The 20,578-nt window shown below is 40.2% G+C and overlaps 2 protein-coding genes across 3 annotated transcripts; both read right to left on the reverse strand.

Annotated features, from left to right (window-relative positions):
• Window positions 1-750: 750 nt before the first annotated feature.
• klhl3 (kelch-like family member 3) lies at window positions 751-12,008 on the reverse strand. 2 transcript variants are annotated; one of them, XM_084133361.1, is made up of 15 exons: window positions 11,699-12,008; window positions 11,018-11,140; window positions 9,766-9,872; window positions 9,061-9,182; window positions 7,297-7,459; window positions 7,065-7,174; window positions 6,578-6,694; window positions 6,322-6,471; window positions 5,315-5,432; window positions 5,038-5,235; window positions 4,354-4,455; window positions 4,029-4,157; window positions 3,788-3,928; window positions 2,570-2,713; window positions 751-2,501 (listed from the first exon to the last, which is right to left on the reverse strand). In XM_084133361.1, the coding sequence occupies exons 1-15, from the start codon at window positions 11,710-11,712 to the stop codon at window positions 2,473-2,475; spliced, it is 1,767 nt and encodes a 588-aa protein (XP_083989487.1). In that variant the 5' UTR covers window positions 11,713-12,008; the 3' UTR covers window positions 751-2,472. The 2 variants fall into 2 exon arrangements, with proteins under 2 accessions (XP_083989487.1, XP_083989488.1); XM_084133362.1 differs by lacking the exons at window positions 9,766-9,872; window positions 11,018-11,140; window positions 11,699-12,008 and having other exon boundaries at window positions 7,065-7,169.
• A 202-nt stretch (window positions 12,009-12,210) lies between these two features.
• hnrnpa0a (heterogeneous nuclear ribonucleoprotein A0a) lies at window positions 12,211-20,536 on the reverse strand. Its single transcript, XM_084133700.1, has 4 exons — window positions 19,662-20,536; window positions 16,939-17,057; window positions 16,695-16,774; window positions 12,211-12,387 (listed from the first exon to the last, which is right to left on the reverse strand). The coding sequence occupies exons 1-2, from the start codon at window positions 20,473-20,475 to the stop codon at window positions 17,002-17,004; spliced, it is 870 nt and encodes a 289-aa protein (XP_083989826.1). The 5' UTR covers window positions 20,476-20,536; the 3' UTR covers window positions 12,211-12,387; window positions 16,695-16,774; window positions 16,939-17,001.
• Between the last annotated feature and the right edge of the window lie 42 nt (window positions 20,537-20,578).

The following is a 20,578-nucleotide window of genomic DNA, read 5'->3' on the forward strand; positions in this document are numbered from 1 at the left end:
TGTAATAATTCCGATAAAGGCAGCATAATTCACAACACGTGCGTGTGCACATGACTTTGTACTTAATCGCCATAATGTTATTGAATTTGGAGTATCCTAAATGAGGGGCCACGTCCAGAGGTTAGTCATTTGCATAAAACACGCCCAACAAAGCATCGACGGTTTGTTGTGGATCATGATGTTGATTCCAGCAGCGCCATCTTTGGGAAGGAAAGCGAGGCTGTGAGGGATATACTAAACCGTGCTTTCTATGGCATCCACTGTAAAATAAATAAATAAATAATAATAATTAAAAAACAGCTGTATAAAGCTCCTAGATTACTTATTTTCCACAGCTCATGTCTGTTTGTTTTTTTGCCTACTTAAATTTCTCGAAAATATATTTTTGCAGCGTTTCGTCTGCAGAACAATCCAAATCCACTTACGCAATCCAAAGATGGCGCTGCTGTGAACAAGGTCTATTCCTGCAATACCGGATCGAGGCTTCATATTCAGGACCGTATTTCTAGGACCCTAGTTTTTATTTTTTTTATGACAGCGCCACCTAACCAATTTTACTCCAACAGAGGAGACCAGCTGATATAATATTATCCTATTTGTGGCGACGGTAATGCAAACCCACCCTGCTATCTCCGAGATCATTTTCACTTTCATCTTCTCTCATCTTGGCGATGCATGACTGACCGCTGCCCTCTAGTGGCAGTTTATAGACTTGCAGTCACCGCACAGTAAAACCACATGGCAATCAAATTCTCTTAACAAAGCTTAATTTAATACATTTGTTTAGAAATACATTAACACCTGGTTCACAAACCACATTCGTGCATAATCCATTGTTGATGCACCACACTGGAATGTCATAGTTTGAGAGTTGTAGATCATGATGTTTAAAGTCATCAAATGTAATGGCAGCAGTTATACCAGGCATAGCACAAAATAAGCTCTGAACCACTGGGAACAACAAAAACATTATAAACAATGTTTTAATGCATAGTATGACTTTCATATCAATATATATCCAAATTTAAAAAGCAGGTTGCTGTGAAAATCTGTGATGTGTGAGCTGGGAATGTGGGCAGTCAGTTTTGTTACTTCTTTATCATTACAAACAAAATTAATTTTCATTTTACAATGATCAGTATTGTAATCAGTGAAGCATTATAAAGCCTGCAACTCAATAATGAGGAAAAAAAAAAACATTAGAAGACTTAATATTTTTAAAATAAAATAAAACAGTCTCCAAAAAATGGCCAATTCTGTTGAATCACAGATCCAAAATCCCCAGTGAACCAGCAGCCCATGTCAGGGTAGAACAGGATAAATGGTGTCCTTTCAAAACTATTTGCTGTCTTGGTATTTACCTGCGATTGAAATAGAACTCTACTGAGTACTGATTAAGTTGAACAGTGCAATTTTACCAAAGAGACACCAAACCACTGATATTTCAGTGACCGCATCTATATATAGAGTTATTATTATAAAAGAGTCTGTGTGTCCAACATGGACGATTGCACACCAAACTGCATGATGAAAAAAAAAAGAAGCTTATGTACAAGTAACTAACATACAGTATAATCCATATGATTATGAATTACATTTGGCACATTAAGGTGCGGTCACGTTGTTCTGCAAACTTTCACGGGGACAAATCCAGCCGTTTCAATAGGAATCCACGCAATCTGGAATTTTATGAGGGCGAAAGATTTCTCCAAGCAGATTTTGTAGCCGTGACCTGCTTGGTTTGAAAGTGTGTGAACTGTCCTTCATACATCCCTCAAGTATGTGATATTTTGCAGAAATGTGACCGCACCTTGACCCTGTGAGATTTATATGGTTTCTGTTTAGCAGTTTAACATCCTCAATACTATATGGCACGAAAGCAGCTGGTTAAAACAACTTATGGGCTTGTTCCCATATTACTTTTCATACAAACATAAAACATTAAGTAACCCTGTAACCAAAACAACAGAAGTCAGTGATATCCAGTCCTGATCCAGTTTAAAGGGTGTCATGAGCATTAGTGTTAGCCTGTAGAACCAGTGACATCTTATTGTCTCATAGTTCAGAGCGTTGTAAGTCAGTAGTAAAGCAGGCAGAGAAGCCTCTATTGGCACATTCTTCACCTGCACATAGACTACAGCCAGATCCCCACTGCAGTCGGTCCGCACCGGGCGTATCCTGAGGTCGTCCCTTACACGCATATTCAGCCCTGGCAGATTCAGTCCAGTCAGGCCTGTATAAACGAGGTCTCATTACCCACAGTATGGGGCGACCATGTGACCTCTCTGTTAATAACAGAGCTAAATGGCACTTTCTGGAGACTGGAAGTGTGTGTGTGTGTGTGTGTGTGTGTGTGTGGGTGAGGCAGTCAGGCTTTGAGAGCTTCAAGCACCTGTCAACATCTGGATTGTGCCTTAAATCACCATCTGTCTGTCACAGCTCAGTCCTCGGCCTGCCGCCCAGGACTTTTAGTCATAACGACTTGTCAATAACTGACACCCCTGAAATAGACAAGACAGCGGTTTAGTTTAGATTAGTTGTACATGGAGGTTGTGAGAGTGAAACAGACCTGCGTAGCTGCGGCCATTGCTCATGTTGGTGGGGATGAGACTCCATTTATCAGCAGCAGGGTCGTAGTATTCTACAGAGGAAAGGTTGCACGACCCGTCGTCTCCCCCGATCACGTACAGTAAACCGTTTATGGCACACACTCCTAGAGACAAACACACGCAACTCAGAACTGCAGGCCTTTCCTGCTCTTCCTTTAAAAAAACAATGATTTCAATGGTCTTGAAATGCTTTTTTTAACATTCACAACACAACATTTTTTCAAATATATAAAAACCATTTTCTTCAGTTGCTTCAGCCCTTATAAAACATTTGTTGACCCGAGATTTCTAAAGATTTCTGGTATAGGATCCCAAATTTGAAAATATGTCAAAACTACTAAAACTTATTAAATTCAAATTTTGGACTAAAACTCTTCATCAAACAGATCATCAAAAGTGCACTTTTTTTCAAAACATTTCAGCATATTTTCAGTTGTGTTAGTACAGTACACAAGTAACCTTTTCACTACACAAAATAAAATGTTCTAAATCTAAACATTTTATTCACCATAACTGACTTTCATAATGTTCTTACTATGAAACTTTTATTACTGTAATTATTTCAGTAACAAGGGTGATTTGAAACATGTTTCCTGCATTGTTTGCTATTGAATGAACTGATTGTTAAAAGTACTAAATTGAAAGATGATCATATAGTTGTTTATCGGGGGTTAAACCAAATGTTCTCATTACATATTACAATAATCTTGTGTTTGGAGACAATGATAAAAGTGGGCTGAAACTGTTACGAAAGCATGAGATCAGGTTTTGAAAGAATGACTGCGTTATAAGTGGGGGGAGACGATATAGCCTCTTTCCCATATCTCACATTTTAGGAGTAAATTTTGTTGATAAACATTAATATGCATGCACAAACTAGTCGCACTATAAACAGACAAATGTAAGTGGCATAACAAAATATCAAATTAACTACAGCCTTGTTAAAGAGTTGTTGCGTGCGTGTAGTGATAACATATGATAGTAGCATGTGAAACTTTGAAATGTTTGAATATCATGTCCATGTAGCGTGTCAATTTTTCCAACATTTCATATTTGTATATTCAAATAATTCTTTAAAACATCAATCTCACAACATTATTGTAATTTTGCTGTGTAAATGTATTTTTGTGAGCTTCTGTGTAAATACGAGCCCTGCTGTCTCTTTTCCGGTTACTCACCTGCGTTTCTTCGGCACATGTTCATGTCACACACCTGGCTCCAGGTGTTAGTGGCAGGGTCATAAACCTCCACACTCTTCCTCACCAGAGGACCATCATGTCCACCTGCAGCATACAGCTGTCCATTGAGCACTCCAACACCTGTACACACAAACACAATCACACCCAGTGAATACATAGAGATGCCAACTGTAAGAATTAATAGAAGTGTTTTTAAAATCATGTCCAAAGAGGAACTAACCAGCTCCACTGCGTCTAGTGCTCATGTCCGCCACATAGCACCACTTATTACTGACTGGGTTAAACTCCTCTACAGTACTCAAACACTGCCGAGACGCTCCATCATAACCTCCAACAGCATAAAGCTTTCCTGTACAATCATCAAACACATCGTGTGAAATGAACTATCACAGCCGCACAGTTTAAATATGTCACAACACCACCCTAAAGGTAAATGTTCTTTGCAAATTCACTATTGCAAAACCATGCCACTTAAAACATTTTATTGCTGCATGCCTCAATATGATGAGAAGATTGCTCAACACACATGTACTCAAAATGCTCACCGTCAACTACGCCCACCCCAACACTGCTACGCCTGGTGTTCATGGGAGCCACAAACATCCATTCATTAGCCTTGGGGTTATACACCTCCACTGACGACAGACCTGCAGAGAGACAGAGATGCATTCATCAGCCATTCAAAGCGTCAGTGAAACAGGGATGCAAATGAGGCTGGTCGTGCATGTGCTAAGTCATGTTAACGACAACCGCCCAAATGTAAAAAAAATATAGTAAAAATAATAAAAAATACACTACCATTCAAAAGAAGTCTCTTATGCTCATCAAGGCTGCATTTATTTGATCAACAATACAGTAAAAATAGTCATATTGTAAAATAATACAATTTATTTAATTTCTATTTTAATATAATGTAATTTATTTCTGTGATGACAAAGCTCCAGTTTTCAGTCTCCCATGATCATTCGGAAATTATTCTAATATGCTAATTTGCTGCTCAAACACCAAAAACATAATTTTTTTACTACTATCAATGTTGAAAACAGTTGTGCCGCTTAATATTTATTTATGGATAATATTTGAAACAGAAATATTTTGTATGGTTATACATGCCTTTACCATCACTTTTTCCTCCTTGCTGAATAAAATTATTTTTTTCTTTAAAAAAAAACTCATACTAATACTAGTAGTGTATGAATAATCCTGAGATTGATTTTTCAAAGATATACCTGTACTCCCATCAAAGCCCCCGACAGCATACAGCAGGTCCCCCAGTACGGCCGCTCCTAAAGTGCTGCGGCGCTCCTGCATACTGGGGACGGAGCTCCACTGATCCTTCAGCCCATCATACACATCCACCGTCCGGACACGCAGAGAGCCGTTAAACCCCCCCACAGCATACACCTTACCGGCCATATACACCACACCTAAATGAGACACACAGACAGAGAGTGAGACCCAGAGAAGAGTACACGTCGAGAGATGAGGAGCAGAACAGAGAGCAACCTGCTCGACAGCGTCTGGAGGGTAAGTCAGCCACCTGGTACCAGCGGTCCTCTTGAAAGTCATAGCACTCCACACTGCGGATGGCTTTAGGTGCCTGACCCCCTACGACCATCATCACCTGCAAGATTCACAACAAAAATCAATCCGTCTACCTCACTATCTTCACAAGAAAGTCACATTCATCAAGGGCTTCAGACTGTGACTAAAATTGTCAAAAATTAATAAAAAATAAGAATGTAAAATGTAGTCTTACCTCTTAATCAACACTTTCATTCTTAAAGTGAAATTTATGGCGCTTTTCCATTACCAGTACCAGCTCGACTCGACTCGCTTTTCGCTCCGTTTTCCATTGCAGATAGTACCTCCACAATAGTACCTGGTCGTCATACCGACGCCGCACGAAACTGCCGTGACTTAATCTTCTATGCGACACACACCCGCTACCCACACACACAGGGCAATGGAGGAAATCGAGTGTATGCTGTTTTTGTTTTTGCTGTTTTTTATTCAGGATACTCCGTCTGGCGCGTGCAATGATGACGCAGTGAATAGTGACGATTCTCTCTGACCAATCTGCAGTCTGCCGTGTTTTCACGTCACATTTTAGTATCGCCTCAGCTCGCTTAGAACCTCGCCGGAGGTGGTACGAAAAAAACCTGGAAGCAGGTACAGGTACAACTTTTACACAGTGGAAAACCAAACAAAGGCGAGGCGAGGCGAGGCGAGGCGAGTTGGTACTGTGTAGTGGAAAAGCGCCATTAGTGATGACTTTCATGATGGCTTTATCAATTGGCTCTTTTATTTAGAAAGCGGGGCCTATTCTGTCATATTGTGTATTGCACTTTTTTCTCATTCATTGTAATTACGAGTGCAGCATCTTAGAATATATACAGTCTTTAACAGAACAGCCTGAGCTTGCTTGTGGTTAGAGATAATAAAGAACTAAGTACATCCAAACTTGCCTGGTACTGTATGAAGTGAATCTTTGTGTTGCAATATATTAATACCTTGGGTAGACTGACTGGTGTGCGCGGTCTGGTTCTGTCAGTCTTTATAAGGTGCCGCTGGTCTGCAGGTAAAAGGTGGTACTTCATCGCCTCAATGAGAAAGTCCTTACAAGTGTTGTTGTTTTTTATTAAGGGTTCCTCCTCTACAATCTGTACAATACACATTTAAATTTTAAAAATAATGCTTAAAGAAAACCAGAAATGCAATAGCAGCAAATATACAGAGCTCGCTATGAAAAACCGTGAGCAGTCATACCTGAACCAGGTAATCTCTGGATAGCAAGGGCAGTCGAACATGTTCCATGAGCTTAGGCATGTGCTCCAAACGGGCCTCTTTATCGTGCTTTATCCAGGCGATCATGGCCTCAAAAACCTGGGGGTGTAATAGACCACAATAAAGTGAACTATATGTTTCTCTGCATATTGTATGATTGCAACTCACAGCCACAGCGGTGACACTGAGGCATCTGACAGATGACAGCTGCCATCAAGTGGGTGTGTGTGAGCGCAGACTGGAGACGCAAGTTACTCATAAGCAGAGACAAGCTAATGCAGTGTGAATGACAGATGGCTCGTCGTCCCTTTCAGCGTCACACACCAGCATACGTGTAAAAACCGAACATCAACTGTCTGCTGTCTACAAATCATGCACAGCTGAGCTAAAAACAGGCTCTGTGATGTGACGAGAAGCACAACAGTTAGAAAAGACAACAACAAGGTATATGAGCTGGGTAATGCGTTACCTTCTCTTCAGTGGACACAGTCAGTTTGTCACTGGAGATCAGACTGCACACCTGCTGCAAGGAGAGGGCCATGAACTCCTCACCGACCATGACATCTGTGAAGTGCTGCTCTGTTTGAAACAAGCAAACATGTTTAAAAAATGGATCTTAACGTAAAAGTACATATTGGTGGGTTGTTTAATCGACTAGCTGTTAGCCATCCCACAATGACTCAAGAAAGAAGAGAGCTCACCGGCATAAGCGTGGGCCTGGTTGAGCAGTCCTGTGCAGGCGTGAAGGTCAGCGAATGCTCGGATGCCCAGGCAGTTGGTGGGATGAAGCTGCGTCTGCAGAAAGTCACAGCAAAGCTGTCGAACATCCATCAACTGCAGCAGGCTGGCAGCTGGGAGTAACACCTGAACACAGCAGGAATAACACAAAGAGATGAAAACACATCACACACACTATACATGAGGTGACCAGCCAGCCTGTGAACCAGATTCATGATGACTAACCAGTATAGGTCTAGGGGAAGGTAATATCATCACAGACCCCTCTCAACCAGGACACAGTGTGTTTGCACTTATCCCCTCAGAGAGATGCTACAGATCTCTGTGCACTAGAACATCCAGGCACAAGAACAATTTTTTTTAACTACTATCTACCTGTTTTTATTCTTTGGTGTTTATACTACCCATGCATTGGGCAATAATAACTCTGATGTACGTACATATTTATACAGTTGTATATACAGTACTTAAAACAGTGGAGGTAATAAATATAAATCAACACGTCAAAAAAAATTGTTGACCAGACGTTGGTATTAACTCAAGAAATCAACACTGATAAAGTAAGACACTTCAGAAATCATTCTAATATACTGATCTGCTGCTCAAGAAACATTTCTTATTCTTATCAATGTCGAAATCAGTTGTGCTGCTTAATAATTTTGTGGAAACTTTGATCAAAAATAATTTTGTGGAAACTTTGATTTAAAAAAATCAGGATTCTTTGATTAATAAAAGGTTTTATTAAAAACAACATTTATTAAAATCTATTGTAACATTATGTCTTTACTATCACTTTTGATCAATTTAATGCATCATTGCTTAAAAATAAATAAATATTAGCTTTAAAAAATCAAATGAAATCTTACTGACCCAAACTTTTGGACAGTAGTGTACATACTAAATAGAGACACACTAATACCTAGCCTATAGTTTGTATTTGAACCATTATATATGTCTCTCTCTCTTTCCAGTAACGATTCATTAAGTAAACAACAGCTATTAAAATGGATTACATTTTACTTAATATTTATATTGGTCAAAAATGTATTCTAACAGAGATTTAATTATTAGTAATTGCAAAAGAGTTTAAGCTAGTGTCTCCACATCTAATTATATACTGAATGAATTATATGAATTAAAATGGTGGTGAACAATGAAAATAAATGTTTCTAACAGAGCATCAGCTATTTAACAAAAGCAACGGCCACAGGGAAGAACAATGTGCAGATGCTCTTTTCTAATTCAATGGCCACTTTCTTCCTAGAAATGGCTTATAAGGAAATTTAAAATATGGTGAATCACTGCACTGAATGACATTGTTCAAATCTCAATGGACCAACTAAGCCATAAACAGCCGCTACCCCCACTGGAGCATCTGCCCATCCTCTCCAAAAACTAGGCCACTTCACACTGCTCCAGCACAACTGGCATGAAGCTTCTCAGATCATCTGTTCTCCTCTGCTGTATACTGTACATCTAAACAAAAGGCCCAGACACAAACAACAGAATATCCTGGGACAATAGAGCTCCAAGACAAAGGGCAAAGTGCACACCACAGAAAACTTCCTCTCCCTCTCTGCTCATTTCCTCTGCTAATAATGAGAGGAAATGCCCTTCCTCTCAGCACTCACAACAGAGCCACAAGAACCAGAGAACCAGAGGCAGAGAGTGAAATCAGCCTTTACACAAAGAGCTACAGTACAGTACATTCATGTGCCTTGACTTACCTGAACGTTATCCTCAGACACTTCAATCTCAGCGGTGTAAATATAATCCACCAGCTTCAAGAGCGTCTGTCCATCAACATCCCTGATCTCAACATGGTGAGCCTTGCTTTCACTCATGTCACCTGGATACATCAATCACAATATAGAATCAGCGAGCGTGAGCATTACACCTAAAAATCCAGCAAACTCTCAATCAAAGATCTAAAAAAAAATAACTGTTGAAAATGAGACTTAAATAAGCAAAAATGAACATCATAATGTTTTTATGCAGAATGTTTTTATGTTTTTAAGCAGGGACACTTTATATCACCTAATGTCACTCATATAGCTTCAAATACCTTGTAAACAATTAAGTGTCAGTCTTCAATAAAGGGTTAGTTCACTCAAAAATTTAAATGATCTTCCTTTATTCACCCTCAATGTTATTCCAAACCTGTATGACTTTCTTTTGTCTGTGGAACATAAAAGACATCAATGGGCATCAAAACTTTTGGTTACCAACATTCTTCAAAGTATCTTTTGTGTTTTCCAGTTTTGAAATGACATGAGGGTGAGTAAACGATGACAGAACTTCCATTTTTTTAATTCCTAAATCATAATCATAGATCCTACATTGCTAAGTATTAGAGAACATCAGTGTGCAGCGTGGGACATGTTGCTCCCATCAATGTAAGAAAAGCATTAGGATGTGTATATGTAGAGTACCTGTGAACATGGCACAGAAGTAAGGACTGCAGGACGCTAACACTACTCTGTGTGCTGGTACCTCCACTTCACCCGCCACCAGCAGAACGTCACAAAGCATCCTCCTACTGTGATTCAAAAGAAAAGAAAAGAAAACTGAGGATCTGGACCAGGGCTGTGTCTCCCGAATATATCATAAGCCTACATAGGTTGTAGAAATAATTGGCACCAATGGTCTTTATGATCTACTTAGACTCACGATAGAGATGTCTTGTGGATATGCAACATACGCAATCGATAATTAACTCTTAGTCAGATTTAGCACTTTTCACAATACAAAATGTTTTAAAGCAGTGTTACAGAATATGTTAATGTAATAGCCTAATAATTTAATATCGTCATGCCTCATAGTCACATTTAGCAGATTAGAGCTGGGCGATAATATAGTTTACATTTTGCGACGATACAAGCAATGAAGCAGTTGAAATATGCCATATAGTAGGCATACGTGTGTATACTGTAAGCCTATGTATGAGGATACATTTGGGCATACTTGTAGCCTATATCCAACTTACATTGGATTACAACATTACAACTTACTGACAATAATAAAAAAATAAAAATAAAAACACCAGACAACTTCAAGACCATAACCAAATTTTGGATTTTGTGAGGAACCAAACTTGATGTTAAGAATCCATCCACACAAGTTAAAGGGTTAGTTCACCTGAAAATGAAAATTATCCCATAATTTACTCACCATCAAGCCACCCTATGTCTGTGTGTATATGACTTTCTTCTTTCAGCCAAACACAATCAGAGTTATATTAAAAAATGTCCTGGCTCTTTCGAGCTTCATAATGGGAGTGAATGGTACCCTAGATTTTGAAGCACAAAAAAACACATCCATCCTTCATAAAAGTAATCCATACAGCTCCACTATGTTAATAAAGGCCTTCTGAAGCGAAGCGATGCGTTTTTGTGAGAAAAATATCCATATTTATAACTTTATAAACTAGAATCACTGGCTTCCGGTAGCGGGTCTAGTTCCGGCGGAAGAGTTTGGAAGCCAGGATATTTTTTTATACAACTCCAATTGTGTTTGGCTGAAAGAATAAAGTCATATACACCTAGGATGGCTTGAGGGTGAGTAAATTATGGGATCACTTTATTTTTTCGGTGAACTAACCCTTTAAACTCTGATTGAAAATCTCCCCATCAATGACTTTGGTGGTTAGCTGAATAACATGCGATGCTGAGTAGGTTTACCAACCTTCTCAAGTCATTCATTAGACGAAAGGCTTTCCTCATGTGTGTGTGGCTGATGGTGTGCAACCCTGGGTCTTTGGCATCCTCCTGCGAATCCAAACTAGGCAGAGGACAAGGGACTCCATATCTAATAAATGAAACAAAAATATCTCTGCAACTAATGTTTAATTACACTAATGTTCTACCACCATTAAGCTCTAAAATAACGGATCATTTGCTCTTAACACAAACTAACTTTTACTATTTTCGTATGGCAGCTTCACTGCACCTACCATTTTGATGATACGGGATGATAAAAGATATTGACCACATCAGTGCATCGATAATCAAGTTACCGCACGAGACGATTAGCACGAGATTACTAGTTTGAATGTTTCGTCAACCGCTAGCACAGCAATATTTCACACGTTTACGAATATGTTTCATTCAATTCTCATATATGAAACTTAAACATGAAGTATCATGATAAAATGTTCGCTGCTGAATTCGATGTTAAGTGAATACACAACATACCGCTAGCAATTTAGCTGCTACAAATAGTGGTAAGAGCAAAATAAAACGCGTTCCCCAGTTCATTTCACGATACAAATAACAACTTTATCGGTTACAAATCACGTCGGTTTCCTCTTTACCAAAAGTATTTAATTAAATACATCTCCTTTTTGCCGTTACAACACACACTTACCCTTCACAGTCCATATCTGAGCAGTTTCGCGCTAGGCAGTTGGCTAAAGTTAGCTTGCTACATTATTTTCGTGCATGTTTTGTAAGTCTCAGGTATTTTTTAATTTACGTTAACGGTAGCTTAAATCCTCAAGTCGAGTGCTGAATGTCTTCAGTCTGTTTCGTGGTCAGTGCAGTCCCTCATGAGATGGCCGTGGTTGTTTATCTGACTGGATAGCAGCTCACAGCTAACGCTGGGCTCTTTTGACTTTACACCCGAGAACGTCGTAATGGTCCTCCATCATCAGCCCGTTGCCTGGCAACAGTGATACAATCTCTCCAGTCTCCAGTCACTCTTCATGGCACTGCACTAACATGCATTTGTGCTTATCAGCTATATAGAAGTTAATCATTCATACACTAAGGGTTTAAAGCTAGGTAACTGTTTCTAATTGCTTAGCTGATTTCCAATCTATATCTATATATATAAAAACTTGTATTCAAACCTTAATAACAGACTCAGAAGTTATCCAGTTATTTTTTTTTTTTTTATTGAATTCATATCAGACATTCAATGCCAGGTTCATTCCTGCTCATATGCACATGTACAATGATTCCAATCACTGTTTTCATTTGATTCAACAGCAGTCAAAGGATCAGATGAAGCCGTCCTCCAGGTACTATTATCATGGCATCATCTTGGCACCAGGCCTGTAAAGACAACAAGACAAGACATTTCTAAGTTAAGAGAGCATAACAGATTTAAACACACAAGAGATAAGGGGGAAAATGCACTACATCAAAGTAAAAACTGTTTATCTGTTAACTTAAAGTGCCCCATTATGCTTTTTTTTTTTTTTTTAAAGATGTTACCTTTCATGTAATAATAATAATTCGTTACATTTATATAGCGCTTATTTATTTAGCATTTATTTATATTTTCTCTGCACTCAAAGCGCTTCACATGGAAGGGAGAACCACCAATGTGCAGCATCCACCTGGATGATGTGACGGCAGCCATATTGTGCCAGAACGCCCACCCCACACCAGCTTACTGGTGTAGAAGAGAGAGTGATGAAGCCAATCAGTATCCACATTTTTCCTGAGCTACCGATGAGCGCCGTCATGATGGATTCTAACTTCCGTTTGGATGCGGTCCTGTTCCGGTCTCCATAGGACCCCATTATTTAAAAGGAGTAAAAAGAGCGACTGAATTAAACTTTTTGAACATTACTAAAAATTTAAATGATCACAGGGTTAAACTCTGCTGTTGTTGACTGCCACAACAACACAAACGCAAGAAATTCCTGGAAAGTACACGTTTTGAGCACCAGCAAATCTGAAAAGAATGTCTGTGTTCGGCGTCACATGCTTTGCATTTTAAGCCAAAGACTGACAAGAGAAAACGAGCATGGCTTGCAGCTCTTAAGTTAAAATACTCCCCATAAAAGGTATATGTGCGCTCTTATTTTGAGGACAAAATCCCCCTCGAACTTCACCTTGAGAGGGAGATGCATGTGGGATGTGAGTTCGGGCTGCTTCATGTTCTCTACGCACTCATTAAACTTTGACACCTGAGGCACTGTAAAGTGATGGTACTATGTGATTTTTAAAACCATTTTCACAAGTTTAACTTTATGAAAATTGTTTGCATAACGCTTCATCAGCTTGGAAAATATGCTAATTTGACTAGAAACACTGTAGACTGGAAATGTAAAGGAAAATTCTGCTAGGAGTCGGGCGAGACTACTCAGGAAAAAGGTGGATATACAGTGAGGAAAATAAGTATTTGAACACCCTGCTATTTTGCAAGTTCTCCCATTTGGAAATCATGGTGGGGTCTGAAATTGTCATCGTAGGTGCATGTCCACTGTGAGAGACAATCTAAAAAAAAAAAATCCAGAAAATCACAATATATGATTTTTTAACAATTTATTTGTATGATACAGCTGCAAATAAGTATTTGAACACCTGTCTATCAGCTAGAATTCTGACCCTCAAAGACCTGTTAGTCTGCCTTTAAAATGTCCACCTCCACTCCATTTATTATCCTAAATTAGATGCACCTGTTTGAGGTCGTTAGCTGCATAAAGACACCTGTCCACCCCATACAATCAGTAAGAATCCAACTACTAACATGGCCAAGACCAAAGAGCTGTCCAAAGACACTAGAGACAAAATTGTACACCTCCACAAGGCTGGAAAGGGCTACGGGGAAATTGCCAAGCAGCTTGGTGAAAAAAGGTCCACTGTTGGAGCAATCATTAGAAAATGGAAGAAGCTAAACATGACTGTCAATCTCCCTCGGACTGGGGCTCCATGCAAGATCTCACCTCGTGGGGTCTCAATGATCCTAAGAAAGGTGAGAAATCAGCCCAGAACTACACGGGAGGAGCTGGTCAATGACCTGAAAAGAGCTGGGACCACCGTTTCCAAGGTTACTGTTGGTAATACACTAAGACGTCATGGTTTGAAATCATGCATGGCACGGAAGGTTCCCCTGCTTAAACCAGCACATGTCAAGGCCCGTCTTAAGTTTGCCAATGACCATTTGGATGATCCAGAGGAGTCATGGGAGAAAGTCATGTGGTCAGATGAGACCAAAATAGAATTTTGGTCATAATTCCACTAAACGTGTTTGGAGGAAGAAGAATGAGTACCATCCCAAGAACACCATCCCTACTGTGAAGCATGGGGGTGGTAGCATCATGCTTTGGGGGTGTTTTTCTGCACATGGGACAGGGCAACTGCACTGTATTAAGGAGAGGATGACCGGGGCCATGTATTGCGAGATTTTAGGGAACAACCTCCTTCCCTCAGTTAGAGCATTGAAGATGGGTCGAGGCTGGGTCTTCCAACATGACAATGACCCGAAGCACACAGCCAGGATAACCAAGGAGTGGCTCTGTAAGAAGCATATCAAGGTTCTGGCGTGGCCTAGCCAGTCTCCAGACCTAAACCCAATAGAGAATCTTTGGAGGGAGCTCAAACTCCGTGTTTCTCAGCGACAGCCCAGAAACCTGACTGATCTAGAGAAGATCTGTGTGGAGGAGTGGGCCAAAATCCCTCCTGCAGTGTGTGCAAACCTGGTGAAAAACTACAGGAAACGTTTGACCTCTGTAATTGCAAACAAAGGCTACTGTACCAAATATTAACATTGATTTTCTCAGGTGTTCAAATACTTATTTGCAGCTGTATCATACAAATAAATAGTTAAAAAATCATACATTGTGATTTCTGGATTTTTTTTTTAGATTATGTCTCTCACAGTGGACATGCACCTACGATGACAATTTCAGACCCCTCCATGATTTCCAAATGGGAGAACTTGCAAAATAGCAGGGTGTTCAAATACTTATTTTCCTCACTGTATGGGGATGATTAGGAGGCCATGATGATGTACAGAGGCCAATAGGCAAATCTGACCAGTAAACCAGGGTTAAACCCATACACTTTTTCAAAGGACATCCTAAGATTTAACGTCTCATCCGATAGATGGTGCTCTTTGACAGTTTAGTGTCCCATCACTATCCTGGGGCATTAGGACTCACAGACCAAAGGGTGAGCACCCCCTGCTGGCCTCACTAACACCTCGTCCAGCAGCAACCTAGTTTTCCCAGGAGGTCTCCCATCCAGGTACAACCAGTCTTGGGCTACAGGGTGATATGGCTGCTGTAGCATGTTATATAGTGGTTTGTGAATGTAAAAGGTCTGCAAAGTCAACGATAAATGGAGTTATTGTCTCTGCCTGAAACGAGCCGTCAGTAATTCCAGTCTTACTTCCTACATGAACCTACGTAGGTTTGTAACAAATTTGCATAATGCCAGCCTATGGTCTTCATTGGCTACCTGCAAACAACATCTACTTTGACCCTCAAACACTGTAGTTGTAGCTGAGGCCTGGAAGAGTTTGCGTCGTTGACATGTCGAGACGATGCTGTTTTCAGCGCTGCGAAATCAAATCTTCCAAATGAGGACTGTTGGTAAAACCAACAAGGCAACAACATTATTACTGTTCGATAGTGGTGTTCAATTTCGGGTTTTTCGGAGTCAACTCCGATTCCCACATTGCTCTTGGAATCAACTTCATTTGCTTGAAGTCAAAACAGAGTCTGTAATAAGAATACAAGATTGCCATCATTACACACTAAACGTAGGCTATTTTTTCCCCTGACACAAAGCCTAAAACTACCTTTATGAAAACACGCTTTTAGCGTGACTGGCCAAATTAGCCCAGTTTAGAGACGGCATTACCTTAAAATGATGTCCCCATCGTTTCCTAGTTGCTGCCTTGGTCAAATATTATTTCAGAGTTACATTAATGAGAGAAGGTACTGTATTCTTTACCGAATTCATCTAAATGGATTGAAGGTGATAAGCGCATTCTCTCTTTATAGTGCAAAAAAGCTGCTTGGACAGGACAGTTCAAGACACTAAAAATAATATCTAGTCTAAATGCATACAATAAATGTGCACTAATGAGTATTCTTGGCAGTTTTTTTTTTTGGATTAGTTTAATGATTATGATTATTTAATGATTACCACAAAGCTGGCACGCAGACATGTATATAATTACAACGTAATTGGCTGTTATTTTATTGTAAATAAGCTACATGTAGGATAAAACTATGTGACTGATGTTGTTTCTGCGACAGAACACACAAGCGATTTCAGACAGCAATGGAGTTGAAACAGAAGACTCTCAGAAAGGAGAGGTTTAGAGACTGAATTATTTATCGAACCATTTCAGACACTGTGAGAAAAGAGGTGATGTTGCAGTGTATATCATGAGAAAATTAAAGTGTTTTTTGGATTCATGTAAACGTACTGTAGGAGACCTCCAAAACAAAATTGGGAAACTTTAAAACTGCATGGGGCACTTTAAGAAAAGAAAAAAATCTCACTGAAAAGCAGTGATGTTTGACAAATCACAGAAAATTCCAAAGGAGTATGTAATCAGTTTGATCTCAAAAGTAAAATCACTGAAAATTACAATGCAATATATTACAAAATCTTACCAAAGGCATCTTGCCTAAGCATAGGCATCTTCCACAGGAATCTAGCATATGAACTGCATTCATAAGCAAACTCTGCTAGACTGCAAAAAGAAAAACAGAATTGTAAACATAATTGGTATGACCATGTATGTATGCATGTAAGTTATAGATAGATAGATAGATAGATAGATAGATAGATAGATAGATAGATAGATAGATAGATAGATAGATAGATAGATAGATATTGATTTTAAAACTTGCTCACCAAACTGACTGGAGTTCTTCCTTTCTTCCAAGCAACTGGATTCACAGCCACAGAAGAGGTTCATCAAGCGGCCGCACTTGGAAGGGAGATTTTATTTAAATCCTTCCATTGCATACCCTCTGTGGGAAAAAAAGACAGATGCAGATGCATGTAAGTGTCAAGTCAACAAACAGTGTCCTGAAACACGTCTGTCTACTGTCAATCTATGACACAACCCCATCAGATTTACACACTGTCTTTAAGGAGGGTCTATGTAGGAGCTGTGCTTTAAGAATGAGAGTAGCAGATCTCACTTTAAAAAAAAAAGCCAATGCCAAGAAGTTTTACTGTTGAATCGTCACTAGTCTCACTGAATTATCAATAATATCCACTGTCCTCTTTAAGAGTCCCAGAAATGTAGGACAAAACACGAGCAAAACACCGAGATGAGGAGGGGAGGGGGATTGATAAGATGTAAAGTAAATAACTGAAAGCACAAACCTTGCTTAATAAATGCTGATCTCCTTTGCATTTGATGTCATTAATATCTGGAACTAATGCATCAAGTATACAGGAACTATAAGCTCCATTCTCCGGTTTGACCTTAAACTGGAAATCGGCTAAAATATTGGATTAACACATAACTACATAGACCACAATCACCACAGCGTCACACACATTGAACTACAGAGTATGTTCTAATTGCCACTTTTCCTCTGTTACATGATCACCGCAAGTTAACGCTATTCACAGCTAGTATTTAGGAAATGCTGAAATTTTGCATGCACGCTTTACTTTAACGACTCACAAATACCTGATTTTCTTCCAGGTGGATCCGAAGTATGTTAAAGACACACCTGATGTAATGTCTTGTGTATAAAGTATTTCTACAAACCTGGAAACCTGGTGCGATTATCCTATGGATTTTCAGCTGGGTTTCTACATCTCTGGAGTACCCCTGGAGAATCCAATGACGTAGTAGTGGACACAGCTAAGGTATAGATCCATCTTATTTGATCACTAAAAGTATTGGAACAAAGCTCTAAACATATTTTAAGAATAAAGACAACATAAGGCTGGGAAAATATTAACATCCCCACATGTCTGATGCAAAGAAATGTAATTAATATTGAGCACTAGAGCCAATGGGTGCGCCTCCAATTTTAGTCTTACCTAGTTGGAAAGACAAATCACTAAACGGGCCTCATATACGTCAAAACCACCCAATAAATCTCAGCTCGTCAAGAACCATAATGGCTACGGAGTAATGGTTTTTATTAACAGAAGTACATACAGTTCAGTTGTATCTGAAATAAACAATATTCAATAGGTTATTCCGTTGAAGCAGTAATACAATGAGACAAGAACATTAAAGTCCTTTACTAAATGATTAAACTGTAGAAAAACAACTCAAATCGGTCTTCAGAGTCCCGTCAGAAAGGTTCACTGTAACACCAATGACAATATTTTCAGTTTGCTTGAACTATTTAACAGAAGACACTAATTGGGAGAGACACGTTAGTCACTATATTAACGAATATTGAGGGGTTTTTAGGTAAGCCTGAACATTTGAAACTAGTCCATTTAACTTTGTTTTTACTGAAACGCCACAGAAGTTTGTTTATTCCAACACGTTTCTTATGTTAGGACGAACAACTTCTAGTTGCCATCGAGCCTAATTAAATAAAATTAAATGTTTAATTGGTTGGCAACAGACTCCACAGCGAGTCCTTCAAGTGCATTGGTGAACGTCCACTTTTTTCAGTGGCCATATTTCCAGAAATATTAATTGATTTGATTTCTATTGATTTAAAGCGTAGTGTATACAGAAACAATATTTGTATATACACACACAATATTTAAGTAGTTTGGGAGCGACTATTAAGTCATTTGTGCTACAGTGTTTTTACTATTATTTTACAAGCACAATTTGCTTGTTTCAATTCATTGTTTTGTTTTTTTACAGAATAATGGTTATTGTGAGTTCATCACTAGGATTTCCCAAAAAAACTGAGATTAGCATTTTACGCCGAGTTGCACTCTATAGATCACGTGATATGCAGATAATGCCTGTTGCCAACCAATGAAATATTTAATCTCTACAGGGGTTCACTGCGATTGACTCTACATTTAAACCAGATTTATATAAGTCTTGAATTGAAGAAAAAAAAGACACAATAAAGATACAATACATATACTAAAAGGAGAAAAACATGCCAACACTAACAAGCAAAAATACTAATGTTAACTTAATCCCAATGCACCAAAAAAAACGTGTGAGAAACAGTTTCGCAAACAGGTAGCCTGCCACCACTGGCCAGTCTTATAATAAGTAGAGATCCAGAGTAGTAGTCCTATGTCTTGCTGGGGGGAAAAAAACTCCCTAGTACTTCAGGGAAGAGAGCAAAAGGATGTGTAGTAGTAGTAGTAACAGCTGTAAGATGTTGAGCAAAGTCGGATAGGTGAGCCCTACCTATGATTTGCTAGGCTGGATAAGTTGTGACCTCCTGAATGGAGCTTGAGTGATTCAGTCAATGCCACGCCATATTAAGGTGGCTAAATCTGGCTACTTAGCTGAAGATAATGTGTGGTCAAAACTGTGATGTGGGCTGGGGAAGGAGCTGCTCTTAATATGAGACCTAATAAACGCTCCTAATACGAGCCTCCGTAACCCCCCCTGCCGTAACCACCACCACCACCACCACCTCGGGAGTAAGGAGCGTTGCTTCTGCCCGAGTAATTACCTTTCATTGGGCCATAGCCAGAGGACTGCTGGCCATAGCCGCTGCCAAAGTCACTGTAGCCGTTACCACCGCCGTAGCCCTCCATTTGGTCCCCGTAGCCTCCCCCATACCCGCCACCGTATCCGCCTCCATAGCCGTCGTTGCCCCCGTAGCCGCCGCCGCCATAGTTGCCGTATCCTCCGCCGCGCCCGCCGTAGCCGTTCTGCGGTCTGCCCATCCCCCGTCCACCTCCTCGGCCTCCGCGGCCACCGCGACTACCAGCAGCCTGCATCTCCTGCTTGGTCAGGGCTTTCTTCACCTCCACTTTATGCCCGTTAATAATGTGATACTTGAGCACCACGGCTTTATCGGCCGAGTCGTTGTCCTCAAAATACACAAAGCCGAAGCCGCGCTTCTTGCCGGTCTCTTTGTCTGTGATCACCTCCGCCTTCTCCACCGCGCCGAACTGAGAGAAGCAGTCGCGGAGGTGATCCTCCTCGATATCGTCTTTAAGACCGCCGATGAATATCTTCTTCACTTTCGCGAGAGCCTCGGGCTTGCCCGCATCTTCCCGCGCAACGGCCCTCTTCAGCTCGACGTTGTTGCCGTCCAGAACATGAGGTCGGGCCGCCATGGCCGCGTCTGCCTCCTCCGGGCTCGAGTAGGTCACGAAACCGAAGCAACGCGAGCGCTTCAGCTGCTGGTTCTGCACCACCACGCAGTCCGTGAGCTTCCCGTACTGCTCAAAATGCTCTCGCAGCCCATCGTCGGTGGTTTGGACGTTGAGACCGCCGACAAAGAGCTTGCAAAGTTGATTTTCCATTTGAGCCGTCATCTTCGTAATCTAATCTCTTCTGAGTTGATGTAAAATGGCGGTGAGATATAAATGGCGGCGGTGCGGACGGAAGACGTCATTTAAACGTAACCACGCCCATCGC

This window comes from Abramis brama, assembly GCF_963993115.1.
Source record: "Abramis brama genome assembly, chromosome: 13".
NCBI lineage: Eukaryota > Metazoa > Chordata > Actinopteri > Cypriniformes > Leuciscidae > Abramis > Abramis brama.

What these genes read in the sequence shown, in the direction of transcription:
- hnrnpa0a (XM_084133700.1), bottom strand. Translation starts at nt 20,475, where the DNA reads ATGACGGCTCAAATGGAAAATCAACTTTGCAAGCTCTTTGTCGGCGGT. An exon ending in TGGCTATGGCCCAATGAAAG is followed by an intron (nt 17,058 to 19,661) that starts GTAATTACTCGG and finishes TTTTTCCCACAG; the next exon opens with AGGGTATGCAATGGAAGGAT.
- klhl3 (XM_084133361.1), bottom strand. An exon ending in CCAGGCCCACGCTTATGCCG is followed by an intron (nt 7,175 to 7,296) that starts GTGAGCTCTCTT and finishes TGTTTCAAACAG; the next exon opens with AGCAGCACTTCACAGATGTC. An exon ending in CTCCAGACGCTGTCGAGCAG is followed by an intron (nt 5,236 to 5,314) that starts GTTGCTCTCTGT and finishes TGTCTCATTTAG; the next exon opens with GTGTGGTGTATATGGCCGGT.